Here is a 17557-nt window from a genome sequence, read left to right as displayed (position 1 = left end):
ACGGTATCGACAGAAGACTTTTTTATAGTATAGATTATGTAAATACGAAGTCGATCCCACGGAGAATGGTAACTTGGTTCCAAGTTAAATTACTTAGAATGCAAGAAAAACATAGAACAAAGAAACTGACTAACTAGCTAAAGGCAAGGTCAAATTCAACAATGCCTCTTGCTAATTACTCAAGGTCTAGGACAAAATCCTAGCACCACACACACACTCAAAATGGGGGGTTTTGTTGTTGAAATGAAAAGAAGAAAGTGAAATGAAAGTGCTCAAAAGTAAACACTGGCAGCAATCAGCAAGTTATGAAACAATGATTAAGAGGTGTTAGAGCCTTTGGAATCCACCACTAGTTTACCTATCCAAGTTATGAATGCATAGAAATTGACTCAAGCTTCATCAACAATAGATTATCGCATACAAGCCTATGGTATCTAGGTGCAGCATGCATGATTCTCCTAAGGCATGTAATTGTGCATGGTATCTACACAACACGTGATCTCTAATATGCAACCTAAGCATGGTATCTACTTAGAATAAAGCATACAAGAGTCATTAAGCTCCATGAGAATATGATAATCACACAAGTCCTAGAACATGGTATCTGTCCTAGTCAACCTATGGTTATTAACCCCTTGAATGATTCTTAGGCCATTCATGTGTTGCTTGTGAAAGGAGAGTAGAATTGGTGAATCTAAACCTATTCCCAACCTGTGCTAGATGCATAAAATCCTAGTTAGCTACACCAAGAAAACATACATTGAGCACATAATAAACTGGAGATTTACAACTTGATAATGAAAGCAAGGAAATCAATTAACTATAAAATCATCCATAACATTGAATATTCATGACTAGGGCTTCATCCTAAGCCCTAACTAAATGGATTAGTTAGACATAACTATGAATAAAGAAAATAAGAAACAAATAGGTAGAATAAAGAGAAAAGAAGAACTAGCTGGCAACAATGTAGCTCCCAGGACAGCACCAAGCTCTCTTATCTCTTTGTGGTGAATCTGAATGTATGTATGAGAGTAATGGATGAAGTGAATGTGTGTGTCTGCCTCTATCTCCCTTGAATGAGTAAGCAGCTCTCTATTTATAGAGAGCATTTTCGTCCTTCCTTTTGGCTGGTGAAGCACACCTCTTCTAGCTGCTCCCAACTGCCTCAACTACCCAACTGCTCCAGTTGCCCATACATGCCAACTGCTCCAGCTGCCCAATACATGCTTTGGTGGACTATTCTTGGTTTCTTTATGGAAAGCTTGACTTTTGTTCATTTTTCTGAGTTCCTAAGCTGATTTGTCTCCCATGTATGGCTGCTCTAATGTGTAGCACATGGCTCTAGGGATGTAGCCACATTAAATGTGATGACAGCCAACTATGACTTTTCTGTGAACTTGGTTCAGTCTTTGACATGTTGAGGGCTCCAGAGTTATCCAATTGGGCTGAAATTTGGATATGTTATAATAGACACCTATTGGAACAACTTCTATCAAGGATGTCTCCTCATCCAACCTGTGTAAGTTGCTCACTCATTCAAGGGAGATAGAGGCAGACACACACATTCACTTCATCCATTACTCTCATAAACACATTCAGATTCACCACAAAGAGAGAAGAGAGCTTGGAGCTATCCTGGGAACTACATTGCTGCCAGCTAGTTCTTCTCTTCTCTTTATTCTACCTATATATTTCTTATTTTCTTTATTCATAGTTATGTCTAACTGATCCATTTAGTTAGGGTTTAGGATGAAGCCCTAGTCATGAATATTCAATGTTATGAATGATTTTATAGTTAATTGATTTCCTTGCTTTCATTATTAAGTTGTAAATCTCCAGTTTATTATGTGCTTAATGTATGTTTTCTTGGTGTAGCTAACTAGGATTTTATGCATCTAGCACAGGTTGGGAATGGGTTTAGATTCACCAATTCTACTCTCCTTTCACAAACAACACATGAATGGCCTAAGAATCATTCAAGGGGTTAATAACCATAGGTTGACTAGGACAGATACCATGTTCTAGGACTTGTGTGATTATCATATCTCATGGAGCTTAATGACTCTTGTATGCTTTATTCTAAGTAGATACCATGCTTAGGTTGCATATTAGAGGTCACGTATTGTGTAGATACCATGCACAATTACATGCCTTAGGAGAATCATGCATACTGCACCTAGATACCATAGGCTTGTATGCGATAATCTATTGTTGATGAAGCTTGAGTCAATTTCTATGCATTCATAACTTGGATAGGAAAACTAGTTGTGGATTCCAAGGCTCTAACACCTCTCAATTATTGTTTCACAATTTATTAATTGCTGTCAGTGTTTACTTTCGAGCACTTTCATTTCACTTTCTTCTTTTGATTTTAACAAAAAAACTCCCCATTTCGAGTGAGTGTGTGGTGCTAGGATTTTGTCCTAGACCTTGAGTAATTAGCAAGAAACATTGTTGAATTCGACCTTGCCTTTAGCTAGTTAGTCAGTTTCTTTGTTCTATGCTTTTCTAGCATTCTAAGTAATTTAACTTGGAATCAAGTTACCATTCTCCGTGGGATCGACCTCGTATTTACATAAGCTGTATAAACGGTTCATGCACTTACGAGAATTAAAGTTGCTGTTTTTAATAACTCATTTTAGTTTTTAAGAATAGTCTCAACACTTATTATTTAGATTGTGAAGTTCAACTATTTCGTACTGCTTGATATATAAGCATACTTGCTCTTTATGGAGGTATGACAGTTTACTTGTTTGAAACGACGTGTTCATTTCCACTGACTTCTACTCTTTTTTGTATCCTTTTTTGACATTTGGTTCGTGTAGTTTTGTTTATTTTTCTGTGCTCAATCCAATCATATACATAACAAAAAATTTGCATAATGGGTAGAAAACAGAGGAAGTGCATAATTCATTTCTGCATAAAATGCAATAAACTGGTGATACAGTGGCGATATATTGGCAATAAAAGGGTGTTGGAAATTCCTGTTTGTGTTTATTTTGGGTTTCTTATTTTCTTTCATTTCATTTACTCATCTTGACCCATTACTAGTTAATAATGGGAAGATTACGAGATTAATTTGTATCACTTATTAATACAACAATTACATATATGAAGATTAAGCCGAACAACATATCATATCACCAAACATAATCATACCACCAAATACAATCATGCTTTTCTTCAACCCATCACCAAGCATTTGCATATTTATTCATACCTTCATTTTTTTCTAAATAATTTTTTCATAACTATAATTTTTAATAATTATTTCTTACAATGTCTTACGGTGTAATTATGATGTAGCTAAGTGTCTCTTTTTGAAAGGCACATTTTTCCTTCCTCCTCTTCTTCTTGTTTTCGAATAAAGTAGGCCCTAAACTCTAAACCCAATGACGAGCCCTAGTCAATATACATACAATAGAACCACAATATTTGGGCAATATATACACAATCTAGTGGCAATATACATACAATAGAACCACAATATTTGGGAAATATACACACAATCTAGTGGCAATATGAGGGCAATATGAGGCAATATAATTGCAATAGGGTAGCAATAACTATCGTTGGGATACACGCAATAGGGTGGCAATTGGAGTCAGAGGTGGAGATAGGAACGACACATGCCACGGCTGGTCTCTCGAGTAAATGACATCTTCATTTGGAGTCCGTACGTCCGACATCTTTAACTATTGCTGGGGACAATTGACAACTGCAGTCTGCAAAAACAAATTTCAAAGGTACATTCAGTCTCACAATTGTATTTATTGAAAACTTGTAAACAAAAATATGGTCAGCTTTACTGGAGAATGTTTGTCTTTGAGTAAGTGCAGAATAATGACCTTTCCCAAACCTCACATTAAGAAGCTGCCTATGCTTCAATTATGTATAGGAACTTGTCTATTTTATATTGTGTTCAAGGAGTTAGTTGCATGTCTATATATGACGAAATTGGGTATGTAGTTGGATCATTAAATTGATTGGATTGAAATGTACACCATTTACTCCTTGGCTGTAATTTAGAGCATTAGAGCATTACAAAAATAACAATAAAATTGGATTTTAGGCCAAAAATGGATTCTGTAACTAAGCAATTTTTGGAAATTTTAAAAACATAGAAAACAGAATTGCCAAATTGGAAAATCAGAAAATTACCTTACTGGGAAATGCCTAATTTCCGAATATACTCAAATCACAGAAAGATTGAAAATGACAAAATCTGAAGAACAACGAAAATATAGAAATGTGATACACCCAAAAAACAAATACAAACCACTGCATATAAAATTGGAAATTTGGGAAAATACCAAATTTGTATTACCAATCTGATGCACACGATCCAATAGTTTAGCAAATGTGATGGTCTGTGGAACTATTAAGTCTTTTGAGTCACCCCCTTCGTATTTGCACATTTTTTTTGCGGTTACCCATTTTCCATTGTAGCAAACTAGAATAACAATTGTCTCCATTTCTGACCATGACAAAACAACATTTAACTACCACAGTACAACCACAATAACCAGGCAATAAGAAGGCAATACAACAGCAATATAAAGGCAATATAATATAACAGCAACATAACAACAATACGACTGCAAAATAACATGAACACAACAGCATCCACTACATCAAACGGAAAATCCCAAGTTTCCAGATTCACATATCCAGATCAATCTAAATGCAATTGGTCAAACTCAGATGGATGAGTATGAAGATTCAAAAAACCTAACCGAAAGCAATTAAACCCAAAACCAATTTAATAGAATCCCAAGCAATCAAACAAAACCTATTTCACGTAATCCCACATATATTAAGAAAATAACCATCAACCCTACCTTTTCAAGGTCGTCGATCCAGTAGAGCTTTAAGGTTGCAAGCACCTATTTAGAAGACATACTTAAAATACGGGGTTGAGGGAAGGGTTCGCGATTCAAAAGAGAGAGAGAGAGAGAGAGAGAAAGAGAGAGCAAAGAGAGAGACATATAGTTGCGCCAGAGAGAGAACAAGAGAGGTGAGATAGACCAAAATTTCTGAAAAAAGGGATATGTGTGCAATCAGTGAACAATAAAAATGTATTTATAGGTGATAGTTTTAAAATTTTAGAGGAGGGGTGGTATTTTCACAAAAAAATTATAAAATGAGTGGCATTTTGAGCTATTTTAATAGGAGTGTCCAAAGATCGTCTTTGGTGCCATTTTGACCAATTCAACGAAAATTGAAAGATTTCTTTTGTGTTATTTTGATCAATTAAAAGAAAATTGAAAACTATCGTTTAGAAAAGAAATTGATGTTGAAAGGTATTGGGCTGTAAATAAAAAAAGTTTTGAATAAGATGTTAACAAAAAGAAAAAGCCAGGGACCCTGAAGTCACTTTGAGTCCTCTCTCTTTCCTGCCAATGGATGAAGGCTTATAAATTGAAATTCCACGTCCCTATGTTTGTGTTTTCATGCATAACGTCTCACTTGTGAGCCCCCACCCCACTGTGGGAAGCAAAAGACTTTGGTCATCCAGGAAGCGGGATTGGCTCCTTCACTTGCATAGACTTGTTGTCATGCATGAGATGAGCTAAGGTAATCTCAACTCATATCTCTCTTTCTTAATCTCTAATATCATTATAAGATGGAGATTTTCTCCATCAAATCCAGCTTAGTATGCTCACTTTTCTTTATGCTGCTGATATGTTGTTTGAGTTCCATGCAATCAGGTTTTTCCTTAGCCATGAACCCCACAAGGGTGAGGCTGGGAGGGAATGAGACTGACGAGTTTCACTGCTAGCCATCAAAGCTCAAATCAAGCACGACCCAACTCGGTCCTGAGCTCTTGGAATGAATCCATTCATTTTTGCCAATGGCAAGGCATCACATGTGGTCGCCGGCATCAAAGGGTCACAGGGCTACACCTGCATTCTCAATAATTGGCAGGGTCCATATCACCATATGTAGGAAATCTAAGCTTCCTCAAGGAGCTAATTTTAAGCAACAATAGCTTCATTGACGAAATCCCTCAACAAATCGGCCACCTGCGTAGGCTGCAGAGTTTAATACTGGTTAATAATTCATTGAGTGGAGAAATTCCAGCCAATATATCCAGTTGCTTCAACCTCATAGAGATTCATCTCGGTGGAAACAAGCTAGTAGGGAAAATTCCTAATACTCTTGGGTCCTTGTCAAAGCTCAAAAAACTTGGATTGTACAAGAGCTTTTTGACAGGTACTATGCCTCCTTCATTTGGGACCCTTTCATTTCTTGTATCCTTTGTTGCACTTGAGAATTTCTTAAATGGAAGTATCCCTGAGTCTCTAGGCCAAAGTACAAGCTTAAACTTGTTTTTGGTGGGTGAAAATATGTTGTCTGGTGCTGTCCCTGCTTCCATTTTCAATATTTCTACTCTTACTGCTTTGGAGTTGATGGGAAACCAAATCCAGGGGAGTCTTCCCTCAGACATGTTCAAAACTCTTCCCAATCTCCAAATTATCAACCTTGGCCTCAACCGATTCATAACTGGATCCATTCTTGTGTCCGTATCCAATGCCTCCAATTTGGAGCAATTTATTGTTGCAGGAAACGGCCTAACTTGACAAGTTCCCTCTTTGCAGAAGCTCTATAGTCTCCAGGAATTCAGCATTGACATTAATTATCTTGGAAGTGGGCAAGCGGGTGAATTCAACTTCCTCGGATTTGACTAACCCCACATAATTGGGATTGGTTGATATTTGTAACAACAAATTTGGAGGGATGTTGCCCACATCTATAGGAAACTTGTCGACCACTCTTGTTGGATTTGATGTTAGTTTCAATCGGATACATGGAGGCATCCCAAATGGGATAGGCAATCTTGTTAACTTGAATATTCTGTTTATGAACTATAATCAATTTACAGGAAATATCCCTGCTGATATTGGGAGGCTTCAAAAAATAGGGAGGTTGGGTTTGGACAACAACAAATTATCAGGGCACATCCCATCCTCTGTTGGGAATTTAACAGAGTTAACCACACTCGAATTACAGGGAAGTGATCTCGAGGGCAGCATCCCTCCAAGTTTGGGGCAATGTCGAAAGCTACTTCTGTTGAAACTTTCTCAAAACAAGCTTAGTGGTTCAATAACCCAACAAGTTTGGGGTCTCTCATCCTTGTCAGTGGTTTTGAATCTATCTCGAAACCACTTGACTGGTTCCCTTCCCATGGAAGTTGGAAATGTGAAAGGTCTAAGTTCATTGGACCTTTATGATAACATGTCATCTGGGGAACTCCCAGAAATCTTGGCAAGTGTGAAAGTTTAGAAGTCCTCCGGTTGCAAGGCGACTCCTTCCAAGGGACCATTCTTTTGCCTTTTGAAACATTGAGAGGAATTCAAGTTTTGGATCTTTCTCGAAACAATCTGTCGGGCAAGATTCCACAATACTTGGAGGGTTTACATTTGCTGAATTTGAATATATTTTTTAATGATTTTGAGGGCATGCTGCCTGTGGGACGTGCCTTCAAAAATACCAGTGCAACTTCGGTTGTTGGAAACAGCAAGCTTTGCAGCAGTGTTGTTGAATTCCACCTGCCCAAATGCAACTTTCCATCCAAAGAGTCCAAGAAAAGGAGGATGACCCTTGCCTTGAAATTAGTAATCTGTGTAGTCCCTGCCTTTGAGTTAATCATCCTGGTCGTCTTTCCTATATCTACGTCCATTAAGGAAGAAGCTAAGAAAAGAGCGCCCGAAGCAATTTTGAGAAAATTTTGTAAGTACCATATGCTGCTCTTGTAAAAGCTACCGATTGGTTCACTTTGACTAATTTGATTAGTGTGGGCAGTTTTGGATCTGTGTACAAAGGAGTTCTTGATGATGGTGGAGCTCAGTTGGTTGCCATAAAAGTGTTTAACCTATTACGGCAGGGAGCTTTGAAGAGTGTCATAACAGAGTCTGAGGCTTTGAGAAATATCAGGCATCGAAATCTCGTCAAGATTATTACTGCATGTTCAAGTGCTGATTTTCAAGGCTCTGGTTTATGAGTTCATGGAAAATGGGAACTTAGACGAGTGGTTGCATCTGCCTACTAGAACAAAAGAGGTAGGAGACGAATCCAAGAGTATGAATCTTCTTCAGAGGCTGAACATCGCCATTGATGTTGCCTGTGCACTAGATTATCTTCATAATCATTGCGAACTGCAATCGTTCATTGTGATCTCAAGCCAAACAATGTTCTTTTAGACAATGAATTGACTGGACATGTTGCTGACTTTGGGCTAGCAAGATTTCTCTCAAAGTTATCAAGTAACATTTCTGCAAATCAAATAAGTTCCATTGGAATAAGAGGATCAGTTGGCTATGCTGCACCAGGTAAATTATCTCCATTTTTCAAACAGTTTGCTTTCTCCTTTTACCCTACCTGGAAAAATTACTGCTAATTAGATTGTCACATGTGGCAATACATATAACAAAAAGAATCGATTCTGCATTCACTTTTCCACTCACATTATTGGAGTTTTCCAATTCTCTGGGATTTTCTTTGTACACGTATCTTGTTAAACTTCCGCATCATGGAAAGCTCATGGTTGAAATGTTACTCTTACTTGCTTCTAAGAAAGCTCTACTGTTTGCAATTACAGTAACGATATCTGATTTTGGAATTGTAGAGTATGGAATGAGAAGTGAGGTGTCAACGTATGGGGATGTGTCCAGCTTTGGCATTCTCTTGTTAGAGATGTTTACTGGGAAGAAACCCACTGGCTACATGTTCAGTGATGGCTTGAACCTTCATAATTTTGTGAAGACAGAGATTGCAGATGCGGTATTATTTCTTCAAGGAGGCATCAAGGACACTCCCAAGCAACGCAGCGCAACTGCACAAAAATTGGAGGAGTGTTTGAGTTTGATATTTAGAACTGGAATTGAGTGTTCTGCAGAATCCTCAAGAGACCGAAAGGGCATCCGTGATGCTGCATCTGCATTGCGCTCCATTAGGGACGTTCTTCTTTGATAAAAGCTTCAAACTTATGCTACTCTTTTGTGTGAAGAAGATTACTACTGCATCTTGTCTTAAGTCTGTCTAAAAACACTTGATCTTCTTAGGATTATAGTGGTAATCGAATTTGTTCTGTTATCTGTTCCTCCATTGTTGCTATAACTGCACCGGTCCAATTGAATCTAATGATGTTTCCTTTCCCATTTTATGTATATGATGAACTAACCACATTAAAAATCTCCATGGTATAGAACATCAACAGAGATGCAGCCAATGAGAAGCTTAGAGTCGCCTTCAATCGAGACTTTGAAGTATCGATCCAGCAAACCATCATTTAGAGCTTGCCCTTCAACCATCAAAACTCTTGTGAGGCCAATACTCTTTGTACCAGCAAGCAAAGAATGTTTAACCAAAAGTAGCTTCACAATCATCTCAAACTGACCAATGACCATCAAAGTTTAATTTAACAAATGAAGTTTGCATAAAGCCATGCTTGCATTATATATATATATATATATATATATCTACCATTAACATTCCAATTCCCATATAAATTCAACCAATCAAAAAGGAGATCACAAAAACGAATCGGGGACGAACAATTAGAAACACCATTCCAAACTGAAATTGCAAAAGGGCATTGTGAAGAAATAAATGGTCTTGAGTCTAAACAGTAAGATGGAAAAATAAAAAATTATATACTAAAGGTGAATTTCTATATTCTAATAAATAAAAAATATAGAGTAATTATTTTCTACATGGATAAGGAAAATAAATATATTGAGTAAAGAAAAAGTTTATTTAATTTTATCTAAATAAGTATTGTATAACCGAATGAAAATTAAATTGCCAACACAAACAATATTCATGTGAGTGCCTTTTTTGTTGTTGATACAAGCGATAAGGAGATGGGGATTCAAACTCGGGTGCAGAATGGGAGCACAACCGCTCTAGCCAACTTGGCTAAGTCCATGTTTACTGAGTGTTTTTCTTTTTTTCAAAAGAAAAATATCATCAATTTATCTATATATATAAAACAAAAGTCAGATAATGGTAAAACATTTAAAAGAAAAATCAGATTTGAAATCCTATTTTTTTTAGAAACACAACTACTCATTATCTTTGTGCGAAGAGGCTAGTATTATTAACCTAAGACCAATTACCTTAATAAAAGTTTTAACATTACCTCAATACCAGTTTTACAATTACCTTACTCCTACCAGTTTTACACCTAAACCCTATTTACTCTAGTATTAAATTGTTTTTCCCCCCGAAAATACCGATATTACGCTTCATGAAATTAGGAAAAAGAGAGAGAGAGAGAGAGAACTAAAACCTCCCAAAAACAATCCAAAAGCTAAACCCCAGTTCGACGTTTTGACATTTCCCATCGCCTCCTCCTCTATGGCATTATTCAAATCGGCGAGCCAGTGCTCCCAATTTCTCCTCGTTTAATCCTCCAATTGAGGTACTTAATTATTTTGTCTATACTAATTGTCGAAAATTTTGTATTTTTTTATTCTTACTTAGCCGTTCACTGGTTTTCGTTCTTAAATTTTCTGATATGTTAGCTTTTACTTTTTCTTCAATATTGTAACATAATTTTCTTTAATATAGCCATTAACCAATATACATTATCGGGTTCTGCCGATTTTCATGGTTATGTAGTGTTTTCAGTGTTGAATTTTTAGGAGTTTATGATGTGAATGATTTTGGATTCATTTCTGGGTAGTTCTGTGGATTAATTTCACAAGAAATCTAACCTCCCTGCATTTCCTGTGAAAATTCTAAAAGTCATTGCCAGTTTCACCTCATAAACAGGTAGCTCCCAATAGCTCTATAGAGCTTTGGTCTTCTTCTCTGTTTAAGTAGAGATACACAAGTAGTACCCAACTTGGCCTTGTCCTTTTAAAAGCTTATGCTACAGTGTCAGTGACTCAGTGTGATTAGAACACAGCCTATGTTGATTTTGGGAGAATACCAGCGGAATAAGAACGAAATTAAGAGAAAGCTCTTTCTTATTCAATAGTATCAAATTTTGCTTGTTTTAGGCTACAGAGGTTCTTATTATAAAGTCATAAAAGAAATATTTGAAATAGGAACAAAATCAGTAAAAACCCAGAATTTATCCAACATGAAATATTTGAGTTTGACAAGATTCTAATAGTTAGTGCCAATCTTCTATGTATGCTAAGAAAAAATCCTTATTTTGCTATGCTGCGAATTGAGACCACGCATTCAAGCAAGAATCAACTTGATCAATAGTCCAGATTCACAGTTTGGCAATCGAAAAATTCCCTATACATGCATATACTCTATGCAGACTTGTCCTATCTCACTTTGTACACACATATATTCAACATCTCCATGTAATACTAGTGCATATAATACTCTTCCTTTGTGTATACAAAATCAACAGTGCAGTTTGTTCCTTATTTTAATCTTTAACACCATTGCTTTGAAGGACATGTTTTTACTTCTTTCCTTATTTGAACTGTACACGTGCAATGTGCAGGTCGGAGTCTGGTTTGATTCTTACAAATCAACAACCCAATCAAGGATAACCAAAGAAACTGTAAATGATTTTCCCTTCGCTCTTCAACATCATGAACTAGTCATTTACATAAATCACCTGGATAGTTGTCCTATATCTGTATCAATTATTTATAAATATTTTTCATTTATGTTTTTTAATGTATGAGGCAAAACCAGGATTTCCTGCAATTTCTATAGGGAAATTATATTGAAGTAATACAGATTTCAACTTTTAGTTATTAAAAAATAGAATCCAGTCTTCCAGTGCAAGTGATTTCGGGGATGCTATCCTTTATTTCAACAATTTAATTAAGCTAGATCCCTCCCTAGTGTTGGTCAACCAGATTTTGATGTTCCTTTACCCTTGAAACATGAACAAGTTTGTTACGAATCATCAGTGGCAAGATTTGGATTCTTTTTCTTCTTCAAAATGTCAATTTTCCGTTGCATTAATTAAGATTTCAGCTCGATTTGTTCATCCAAGTTTTTCAATTTTGATTTATTTTCTCCTCTCATTTGGGTAATGCTTACTGAGTTTGAGGATTCAGGTTTGTTTTGGTTTAAAACTCTGCTCCAGAGCTTTCATTTATTTTGGAGCGCGTAGTTGATCGGTCTTCATGCGAATCATTCACAAGCTATTTAGCTATTTTTCTTTGTTTGGTTTCAGTTTGTTCTTCTTCGTCATGTTGTATATTTTCTTTGGTTGATTCACATACATCTGTATTTTTGGTTTATTAAGAATATTTTTTTTTTAGTTGAAGTAGTTATTGTGGTATTGTTCATCGTGCAAATTTGTATTTCTGTGTTTCTGTTTGCTTTTAGTTTATTTAAAATTTTTTGACATCTGGGTTGTATTGATTGGAGATATTGTTGAGGTATTTGGTTCGGCATGGTTATTTTTATTTCTCGTTTTTTTGTCATTTTTGTTGTTCAACAATTGTGTTACAGCTACTGTGTTATGTTGTGGTTAATAGAGTGTATAATGATGCATCCTAGTGCTTTGGAAAAACTGGAACTGTCTTCGTTACACTTGTTACACTACTGTTTTGGAATAAGTTTTACCGTGAGACAGTTTCACTCAATTACATCGTGTTTTGTTTTTGTATTTTTGTAGTATGATTTGTTAACATAATTGTTTAACATTTGATTTCGTTGAGGAATTTAATATTTGCTATAGATCAGTTACAATTAGTTATATGGGTAGTTGCTGACTCAGTGTTCAGTTTTTATTTTTATTTTTCTTCATACTTACTGTTGATTTGTATTGGTCATTTTTACATGTAGAGGAATGGAGAGTGCTAGAATAGCAAGGTGTAGTTATGGTGCAGTTACGGTCGTCATTGCATTGTTTGAACATAGTAAATATGCAGATATCTGTAATGAGATGTGTTTAAGGTTCAAGGAACTAAAAGTAGGGAGTTTTGAGCTGACCTATTCTCTTCCTGAGCATCCTAATTGCTTGCTGCAATCGGATATGGATGTGCATTTGATGCTTATGTGTTTATCGATGTTGAAGAGTAGTTTTGTTGATATGTCGGTGAAGGATCTTTTGAGTTCAAATAATGAGGATGGCAATCATGGAACGTCTAATCATGCTGCGCCTAACCACACACCTTATAGTCATGCAGTTTCTAATCGTGCAGCTCCTGATCGTGCTGCATCTAATGATGCAACATCTGATCATGCAGCAGTTGATCATGGAGCGTCTAATCATGCAACGACTGGAGCTCCTAATCATGCATTGTCTGCTGATGCAATGTCTAACCACACTACTCCTAATGATGCAACATCTAATGATGCAGCGTCTAGTGATGCAATATCTAATCGTGCAGCATGTGGTGATGCAATATCTAATCATGCAGCGTCTTCATCATGCATGTTAGATAGTAGTGCTTTTGATGAGAATGAACATTTGGGGACCTCCAGATTTCATGAAGGCGAGACATTTTTGTCTCAGGGTTGGAAGGAATATATTAATAATGTGGGCCAGAAGTTTGAAGGGGGTGTAGTTGAATTTCGTAACAAGTTGTGTAAGTATGCCTTCGCGACTGGATTTCGTTTTGCTTTTGTAAAGAATGAAAAAGAACGTGTTATTGCTGAATGTTTTAAGAAGATCTCAGATGGATGTAATTGGCGTATACATGCTTCAGTGTGTCGGTTGAATGGTTTTTTCTACATTAAGTCTTTAAATAAAGTTCACACTTGCACGGGTGCTATCTGTGAAGAGAAAGGTAAGACGATGAGCTCAAGGATTATATCTTCTGTTTTGGTGGATAGAATCCAGGAAGAACCATTTATTAAGCCTATTGATATTGTCAAGGATTTTAAGCAGAACTATGGTCTTGATATCTCTTACCATACTGCGTGGTATGCAAAAAATTTGGCCAAGAGCGAGGTTCATGGTGATGAATCCTCGTCTTATAGTCAATTAGTTTGGTATCGTGATGCTTTAATGTCATCCAATCGGGGGTCACATTGTGTCTTGGAGTGTGATCCTAAGACTTCTCGTTTTCGGAGATTGTTTATTTGTTATGGTGCATGCATTGAGGGCTTTCGGTGGTGCAGACCTTTGTTGTTCATAGATGTGACTGGTCTAGAAAGTAAGCATAAGGGGCAACTAATTGGTGCCACGGGAAAGAATGGAAACCAAGGTATAAATTTTATTTTTTATTTTTATTACTGTGATTGTTGATCTGTATCTGTGTGCGGATGGTTGACAATTACATCTTTATGTATATTTTGTGATTTTTGATAAGTGACATATAAATGTATGTCTTTGTATACCTTTGGAATACCAGGTTACTCATCCATTCTATTTTATGTTATTGGTTTGCAGGATCTTTTCCCTTTGCTTTTGCTATCGTGGACTCGGAAAATGAGGAAAATTGGAGCTGGTTCTTTGAAAACTTAGCTAAAGTTTTGACTCCACAAGGGAGGACGATTACATTTATATCTGATCATAACAAAGGTCTCACTGAAGCTGTTTCAAACATGTTTCCAACATCCCATCATGCATTTTGCCTGCAGCATTTGAAACAGAACCTTTTATCTAAATATCCTTCTACGTATGGCAAATTTTTCCGGGATCACATTGTTGATCTTTTTTTGAAATGCGCCTATGCTCCCACAAAAGCTGCTTTTGAGGTTAATATGAAAAATTTAAAACATGAGGGTGGTGCTCCTGTTATGACTTTTTTAGAAGATCTTCCTAAGGAGAGTTGGTCATATGCCTATTTTAAGGGTAATCGATATGGTGAAATGTGCAACAATGCTTCTGAATCATTTAATTCTTGGATTTTTGAGCTACGTGCTTTGCCAATCTGTCAAATGGTTGATGGCATCAGGAGTAAACTCAAGAAAATGATGGCTGAATGGAGTCGTAAAGCAGAGCAGTGGTGCTCTGTTCTATGTCCCATGATGGAGAGAACCTTGAACGAAAGGTTGATGGTTGGTAGGAATTGGAATGTTAGTCGTTGTAGTGCTTCTGTCTATGATGTGCATGCTGAAATCTGTGTTAAGGTTGATTTGGCTAATCGTTTGTGCTCCTGTCATGAGTGGCAAATAAAAGGCTTTCCTTGTGTTCATGCACTTTTTGCTATTCAAAAAGATTCTGGTTGCATTCATGAGTATACTGATGACCACTTCAAGTCAAGCTACTTTAGATGTTCATATGCGTTTAGTATTTCTCCCATACCTGACATTAAGAATGTGATGCATGAGGGTTCAGAAGATGTTATCATGCCTCCTCTTACTAAGAAGAGACGCGGTAGACCAAGGACTAAAATGCCAAAATCTGTTGGTGAAGTTTAAAAGTTTGGTAAATGTGGTCGGTGCGGTTGGAGCGCATAATCAGAAGTGTACAGGAAATATTTTATGGTCTTGCAGATTTTGGTTGTAGTGTACAAAAATTATGTAAGTTTTTTATTTTTCCGGTACAATTTATATTTTTGTTCATATTTGCATGATTTTTTATTGAGGAAACTGTCACAGGATTACTTTCTTTACAAGCTGTCAATGAAGTAACAAGGTAAGGTAACACAACCACTGAAGCAAAAAGTAGCACAAAAACGCCAACATATGTTGGTTGAGTTGGTAAGGTGCGAGCTGCGTTGAGCCCCAACCGAGTTCAATACTTGCTGCCAGCAATCCCATGTTGGTGGGTAGTCCAGAAAATATCATTTGTAATTCCATACCAGAGGGTAGGGGGATAATGGTCCCTTGTGTCAGTCCAACCGGCTGTAGGTCGGTTTGCCCTGGCTCTGAGTGTAGGAGTAGCCTCTCCTTTCCCTAAATTTTTGTTCACCAAAACATAAAAAAGGTCCCGTTATCCTTCAACTTTAGTTTCATTAGGACAAATGGTCATGTCGTCAATTTTGTCAGCCTTTTCTGTTAAACTTGAGCATGTGCATGGCACATGATATACTGTTGAGGGTCAAAATTGGAAATTGCTTCACTCCTGGGGTAAATGGGCAATTCTTGGCACACCCAAACCGCACCCACTCCTTCACCGTTGCGATTTAACTCTCCCCATCCATATATCTCCCTCCCTCCCCAAACCAAGCCCATTAAAACCCATCACCAATCGAGGAATGATATATCTCCCTTCCTTCAATCCAACAAAGCCATGGACATGATGGTGCTTTCACAACCTAAACCCTCACACGAACCATACCTACCCTCCCTACGATGGCTTCTCACTCTATATCATATCCTCAATTTTGTTGATAAAAAAAATTGAAAAAACAAATTTGAATATTTCATCCTGGGGAAAGAGGGATTGACTCAGTGGGATGGTGAGGGTGGGGAAGGCTTGGTGGTTGTTGTGGGTTGTGTTTGTTTAGATGGGGTTGGGTTGGAGAGGCTGTGGCCACTATGGTGAGGATAGGAAGAAGGTTTTTTAGTTTTTATTTTTTATTTTTTGGATGAAATGGATATTCGATGGTGGAAATTAAAAATAATACAAAAAGACCATTTTGCTCTTGCATTTAACGGAAAAGATGTCAAAATTGACAGCATAACCATTGTCTTAATGAAACTGAAGTTAAAGGACCATGAGAACAATTTGGAAAATTGAGGGATCAAAATGCGAATTGAATCAAAGTTTAGGGACCATTAGACGTAAAAACCCATAAAGTTAATTTCTTCCTATTTTGGCAAACATTGTGATTTCCATTTTAAAATCAAATCTTAATAAGCAGATTATATATCTTATTTGATATATAGGTTTAAAGTATTTTTATGGGAACTGATTTTCCCACTCCCATTTTCTCCACTTACATTCCCTTTTTCTTTTTAATACTTTTTAATCAATTTTGTTCTTTCTGTTTCCTATTTTATCCTTGCCCTATATTAATTTCTTTTTTACTTCACTTTTATATTATTTCTTTTTCTTTATACTTAATTTTCCAACTTAATTTTCCAACCATAACCGAGTTGAGTGCCCAGATGGCTCAGCTCCTACAGATGCAGACTTTGGCCCTGAATCTGATCCTGCATCAGGATCCTCTTTTGATGACCCCGACCCCGACTATGACAAGGACGACGACCCCGACTTTGACTCCGACTCCCACAACGACCCCCACTTCGATGATGACTTCGACCCCGACCCTGACCCCTAATTTGTCTTTGATTCAGACCCCAATCCCGACTTCGACTCCTACTCCGGCCCTGACTCAAGCTCAAATCCCGATCCGAATTTCCACTAAACCTATATCCTATACATCTTCCGCTACACAGATTATGACTTCTCGACTCACGACCCCGACACATGGACCCGATTGCGAATATTGTGGCGATTCGAGACACACTTGTGAGACTTGTTTTAAATTGCATGGCTGTCCCGATTGGTGGGCTACTCTTCAAGATCGAGGACAACGCAATACGACCAGTAATGGTACTAGTTATGGATTCCATACTTCCGCTAAGATTGATTCCAGGGGCTGGATAATTGATTCTGGTGCAACTGATCATATGACGTTTGATCCTGATGATTTTCTTAATACTACACAACCTCGACGAACTTGTATTGCAAATGCCAATGGAGTTACTTACGCTGTGACAA

The 17557-nt window shown here is 37.1% G+C and overlaps 2 protein-coding genes across 3 annotated transcripts; both read left to right on the top strand.

Annotated features, from left to right (window-relative positions):
- Positions 6745-8976, top strand: LOC18779150 (putative receptor-like protein kinase At3g47110). The gene is made up of 4 exons (XM_020562461.1): positions 6745-7276; positions 7830-8000; positions 8208-8336; positions 8633-8976. The coding sequence occupies exons 1-4, from the start codon at positions 6745-6747 to the stop codon at positions 8974-8976; spliced, it is 1176 nt and encodes a 391-aa protein (XP_020418050.1).
- LOC109949009 lies at positions 10145-16807 on the top strand. 2 transcript variants are annotated; one of them, XM_020563189.1, is made up of 4 exons: positions 10145-10429; positions 11477-11536; positions 12781-14147; positions 14333-16807. In XM_020563189.1, the coding sequence occupies exons 3-4, from the start codon at positions 12785-12787 to the stop codon at positions 15304-15306; spliced, it is 2337 nt and encodes a 778-aa protein (XP_020418778.1). In that variant the 5' UTR covers positions 10145-10429; positions 11477-11536; positions 12781-12784; the 3' UTR covers positions 15307-16807. The 2 variants fall into 2 exon arrangements, with proteins under 2 accessions (XP_020418778.1, XP_020418779.1); XM_020563190.1 differs by lacking the exon at positions 11477-11536.

The sequence above is a fragment of the Prunus persica genome, chromosome G4, assembly GCF_000346465.2.
Source record: "Prunus persica cultivar Lovell chromosome G4, Prunus_persica_NCBIv2, whole genome shotgun sequence".
Classification (NCBI taxonomy): domain Eukaryota; kingdom Viridiplantae; phylum Streptophyta; class Magnoliopsida; order Rosales; family Rosaceae; genus Prunus; species Prunus persica.
The sequence above is the reverse complement of the archived record's forward strand: the minus strand, read 5'-3'. Positions and strand labels throughout refer to the sequence as shown.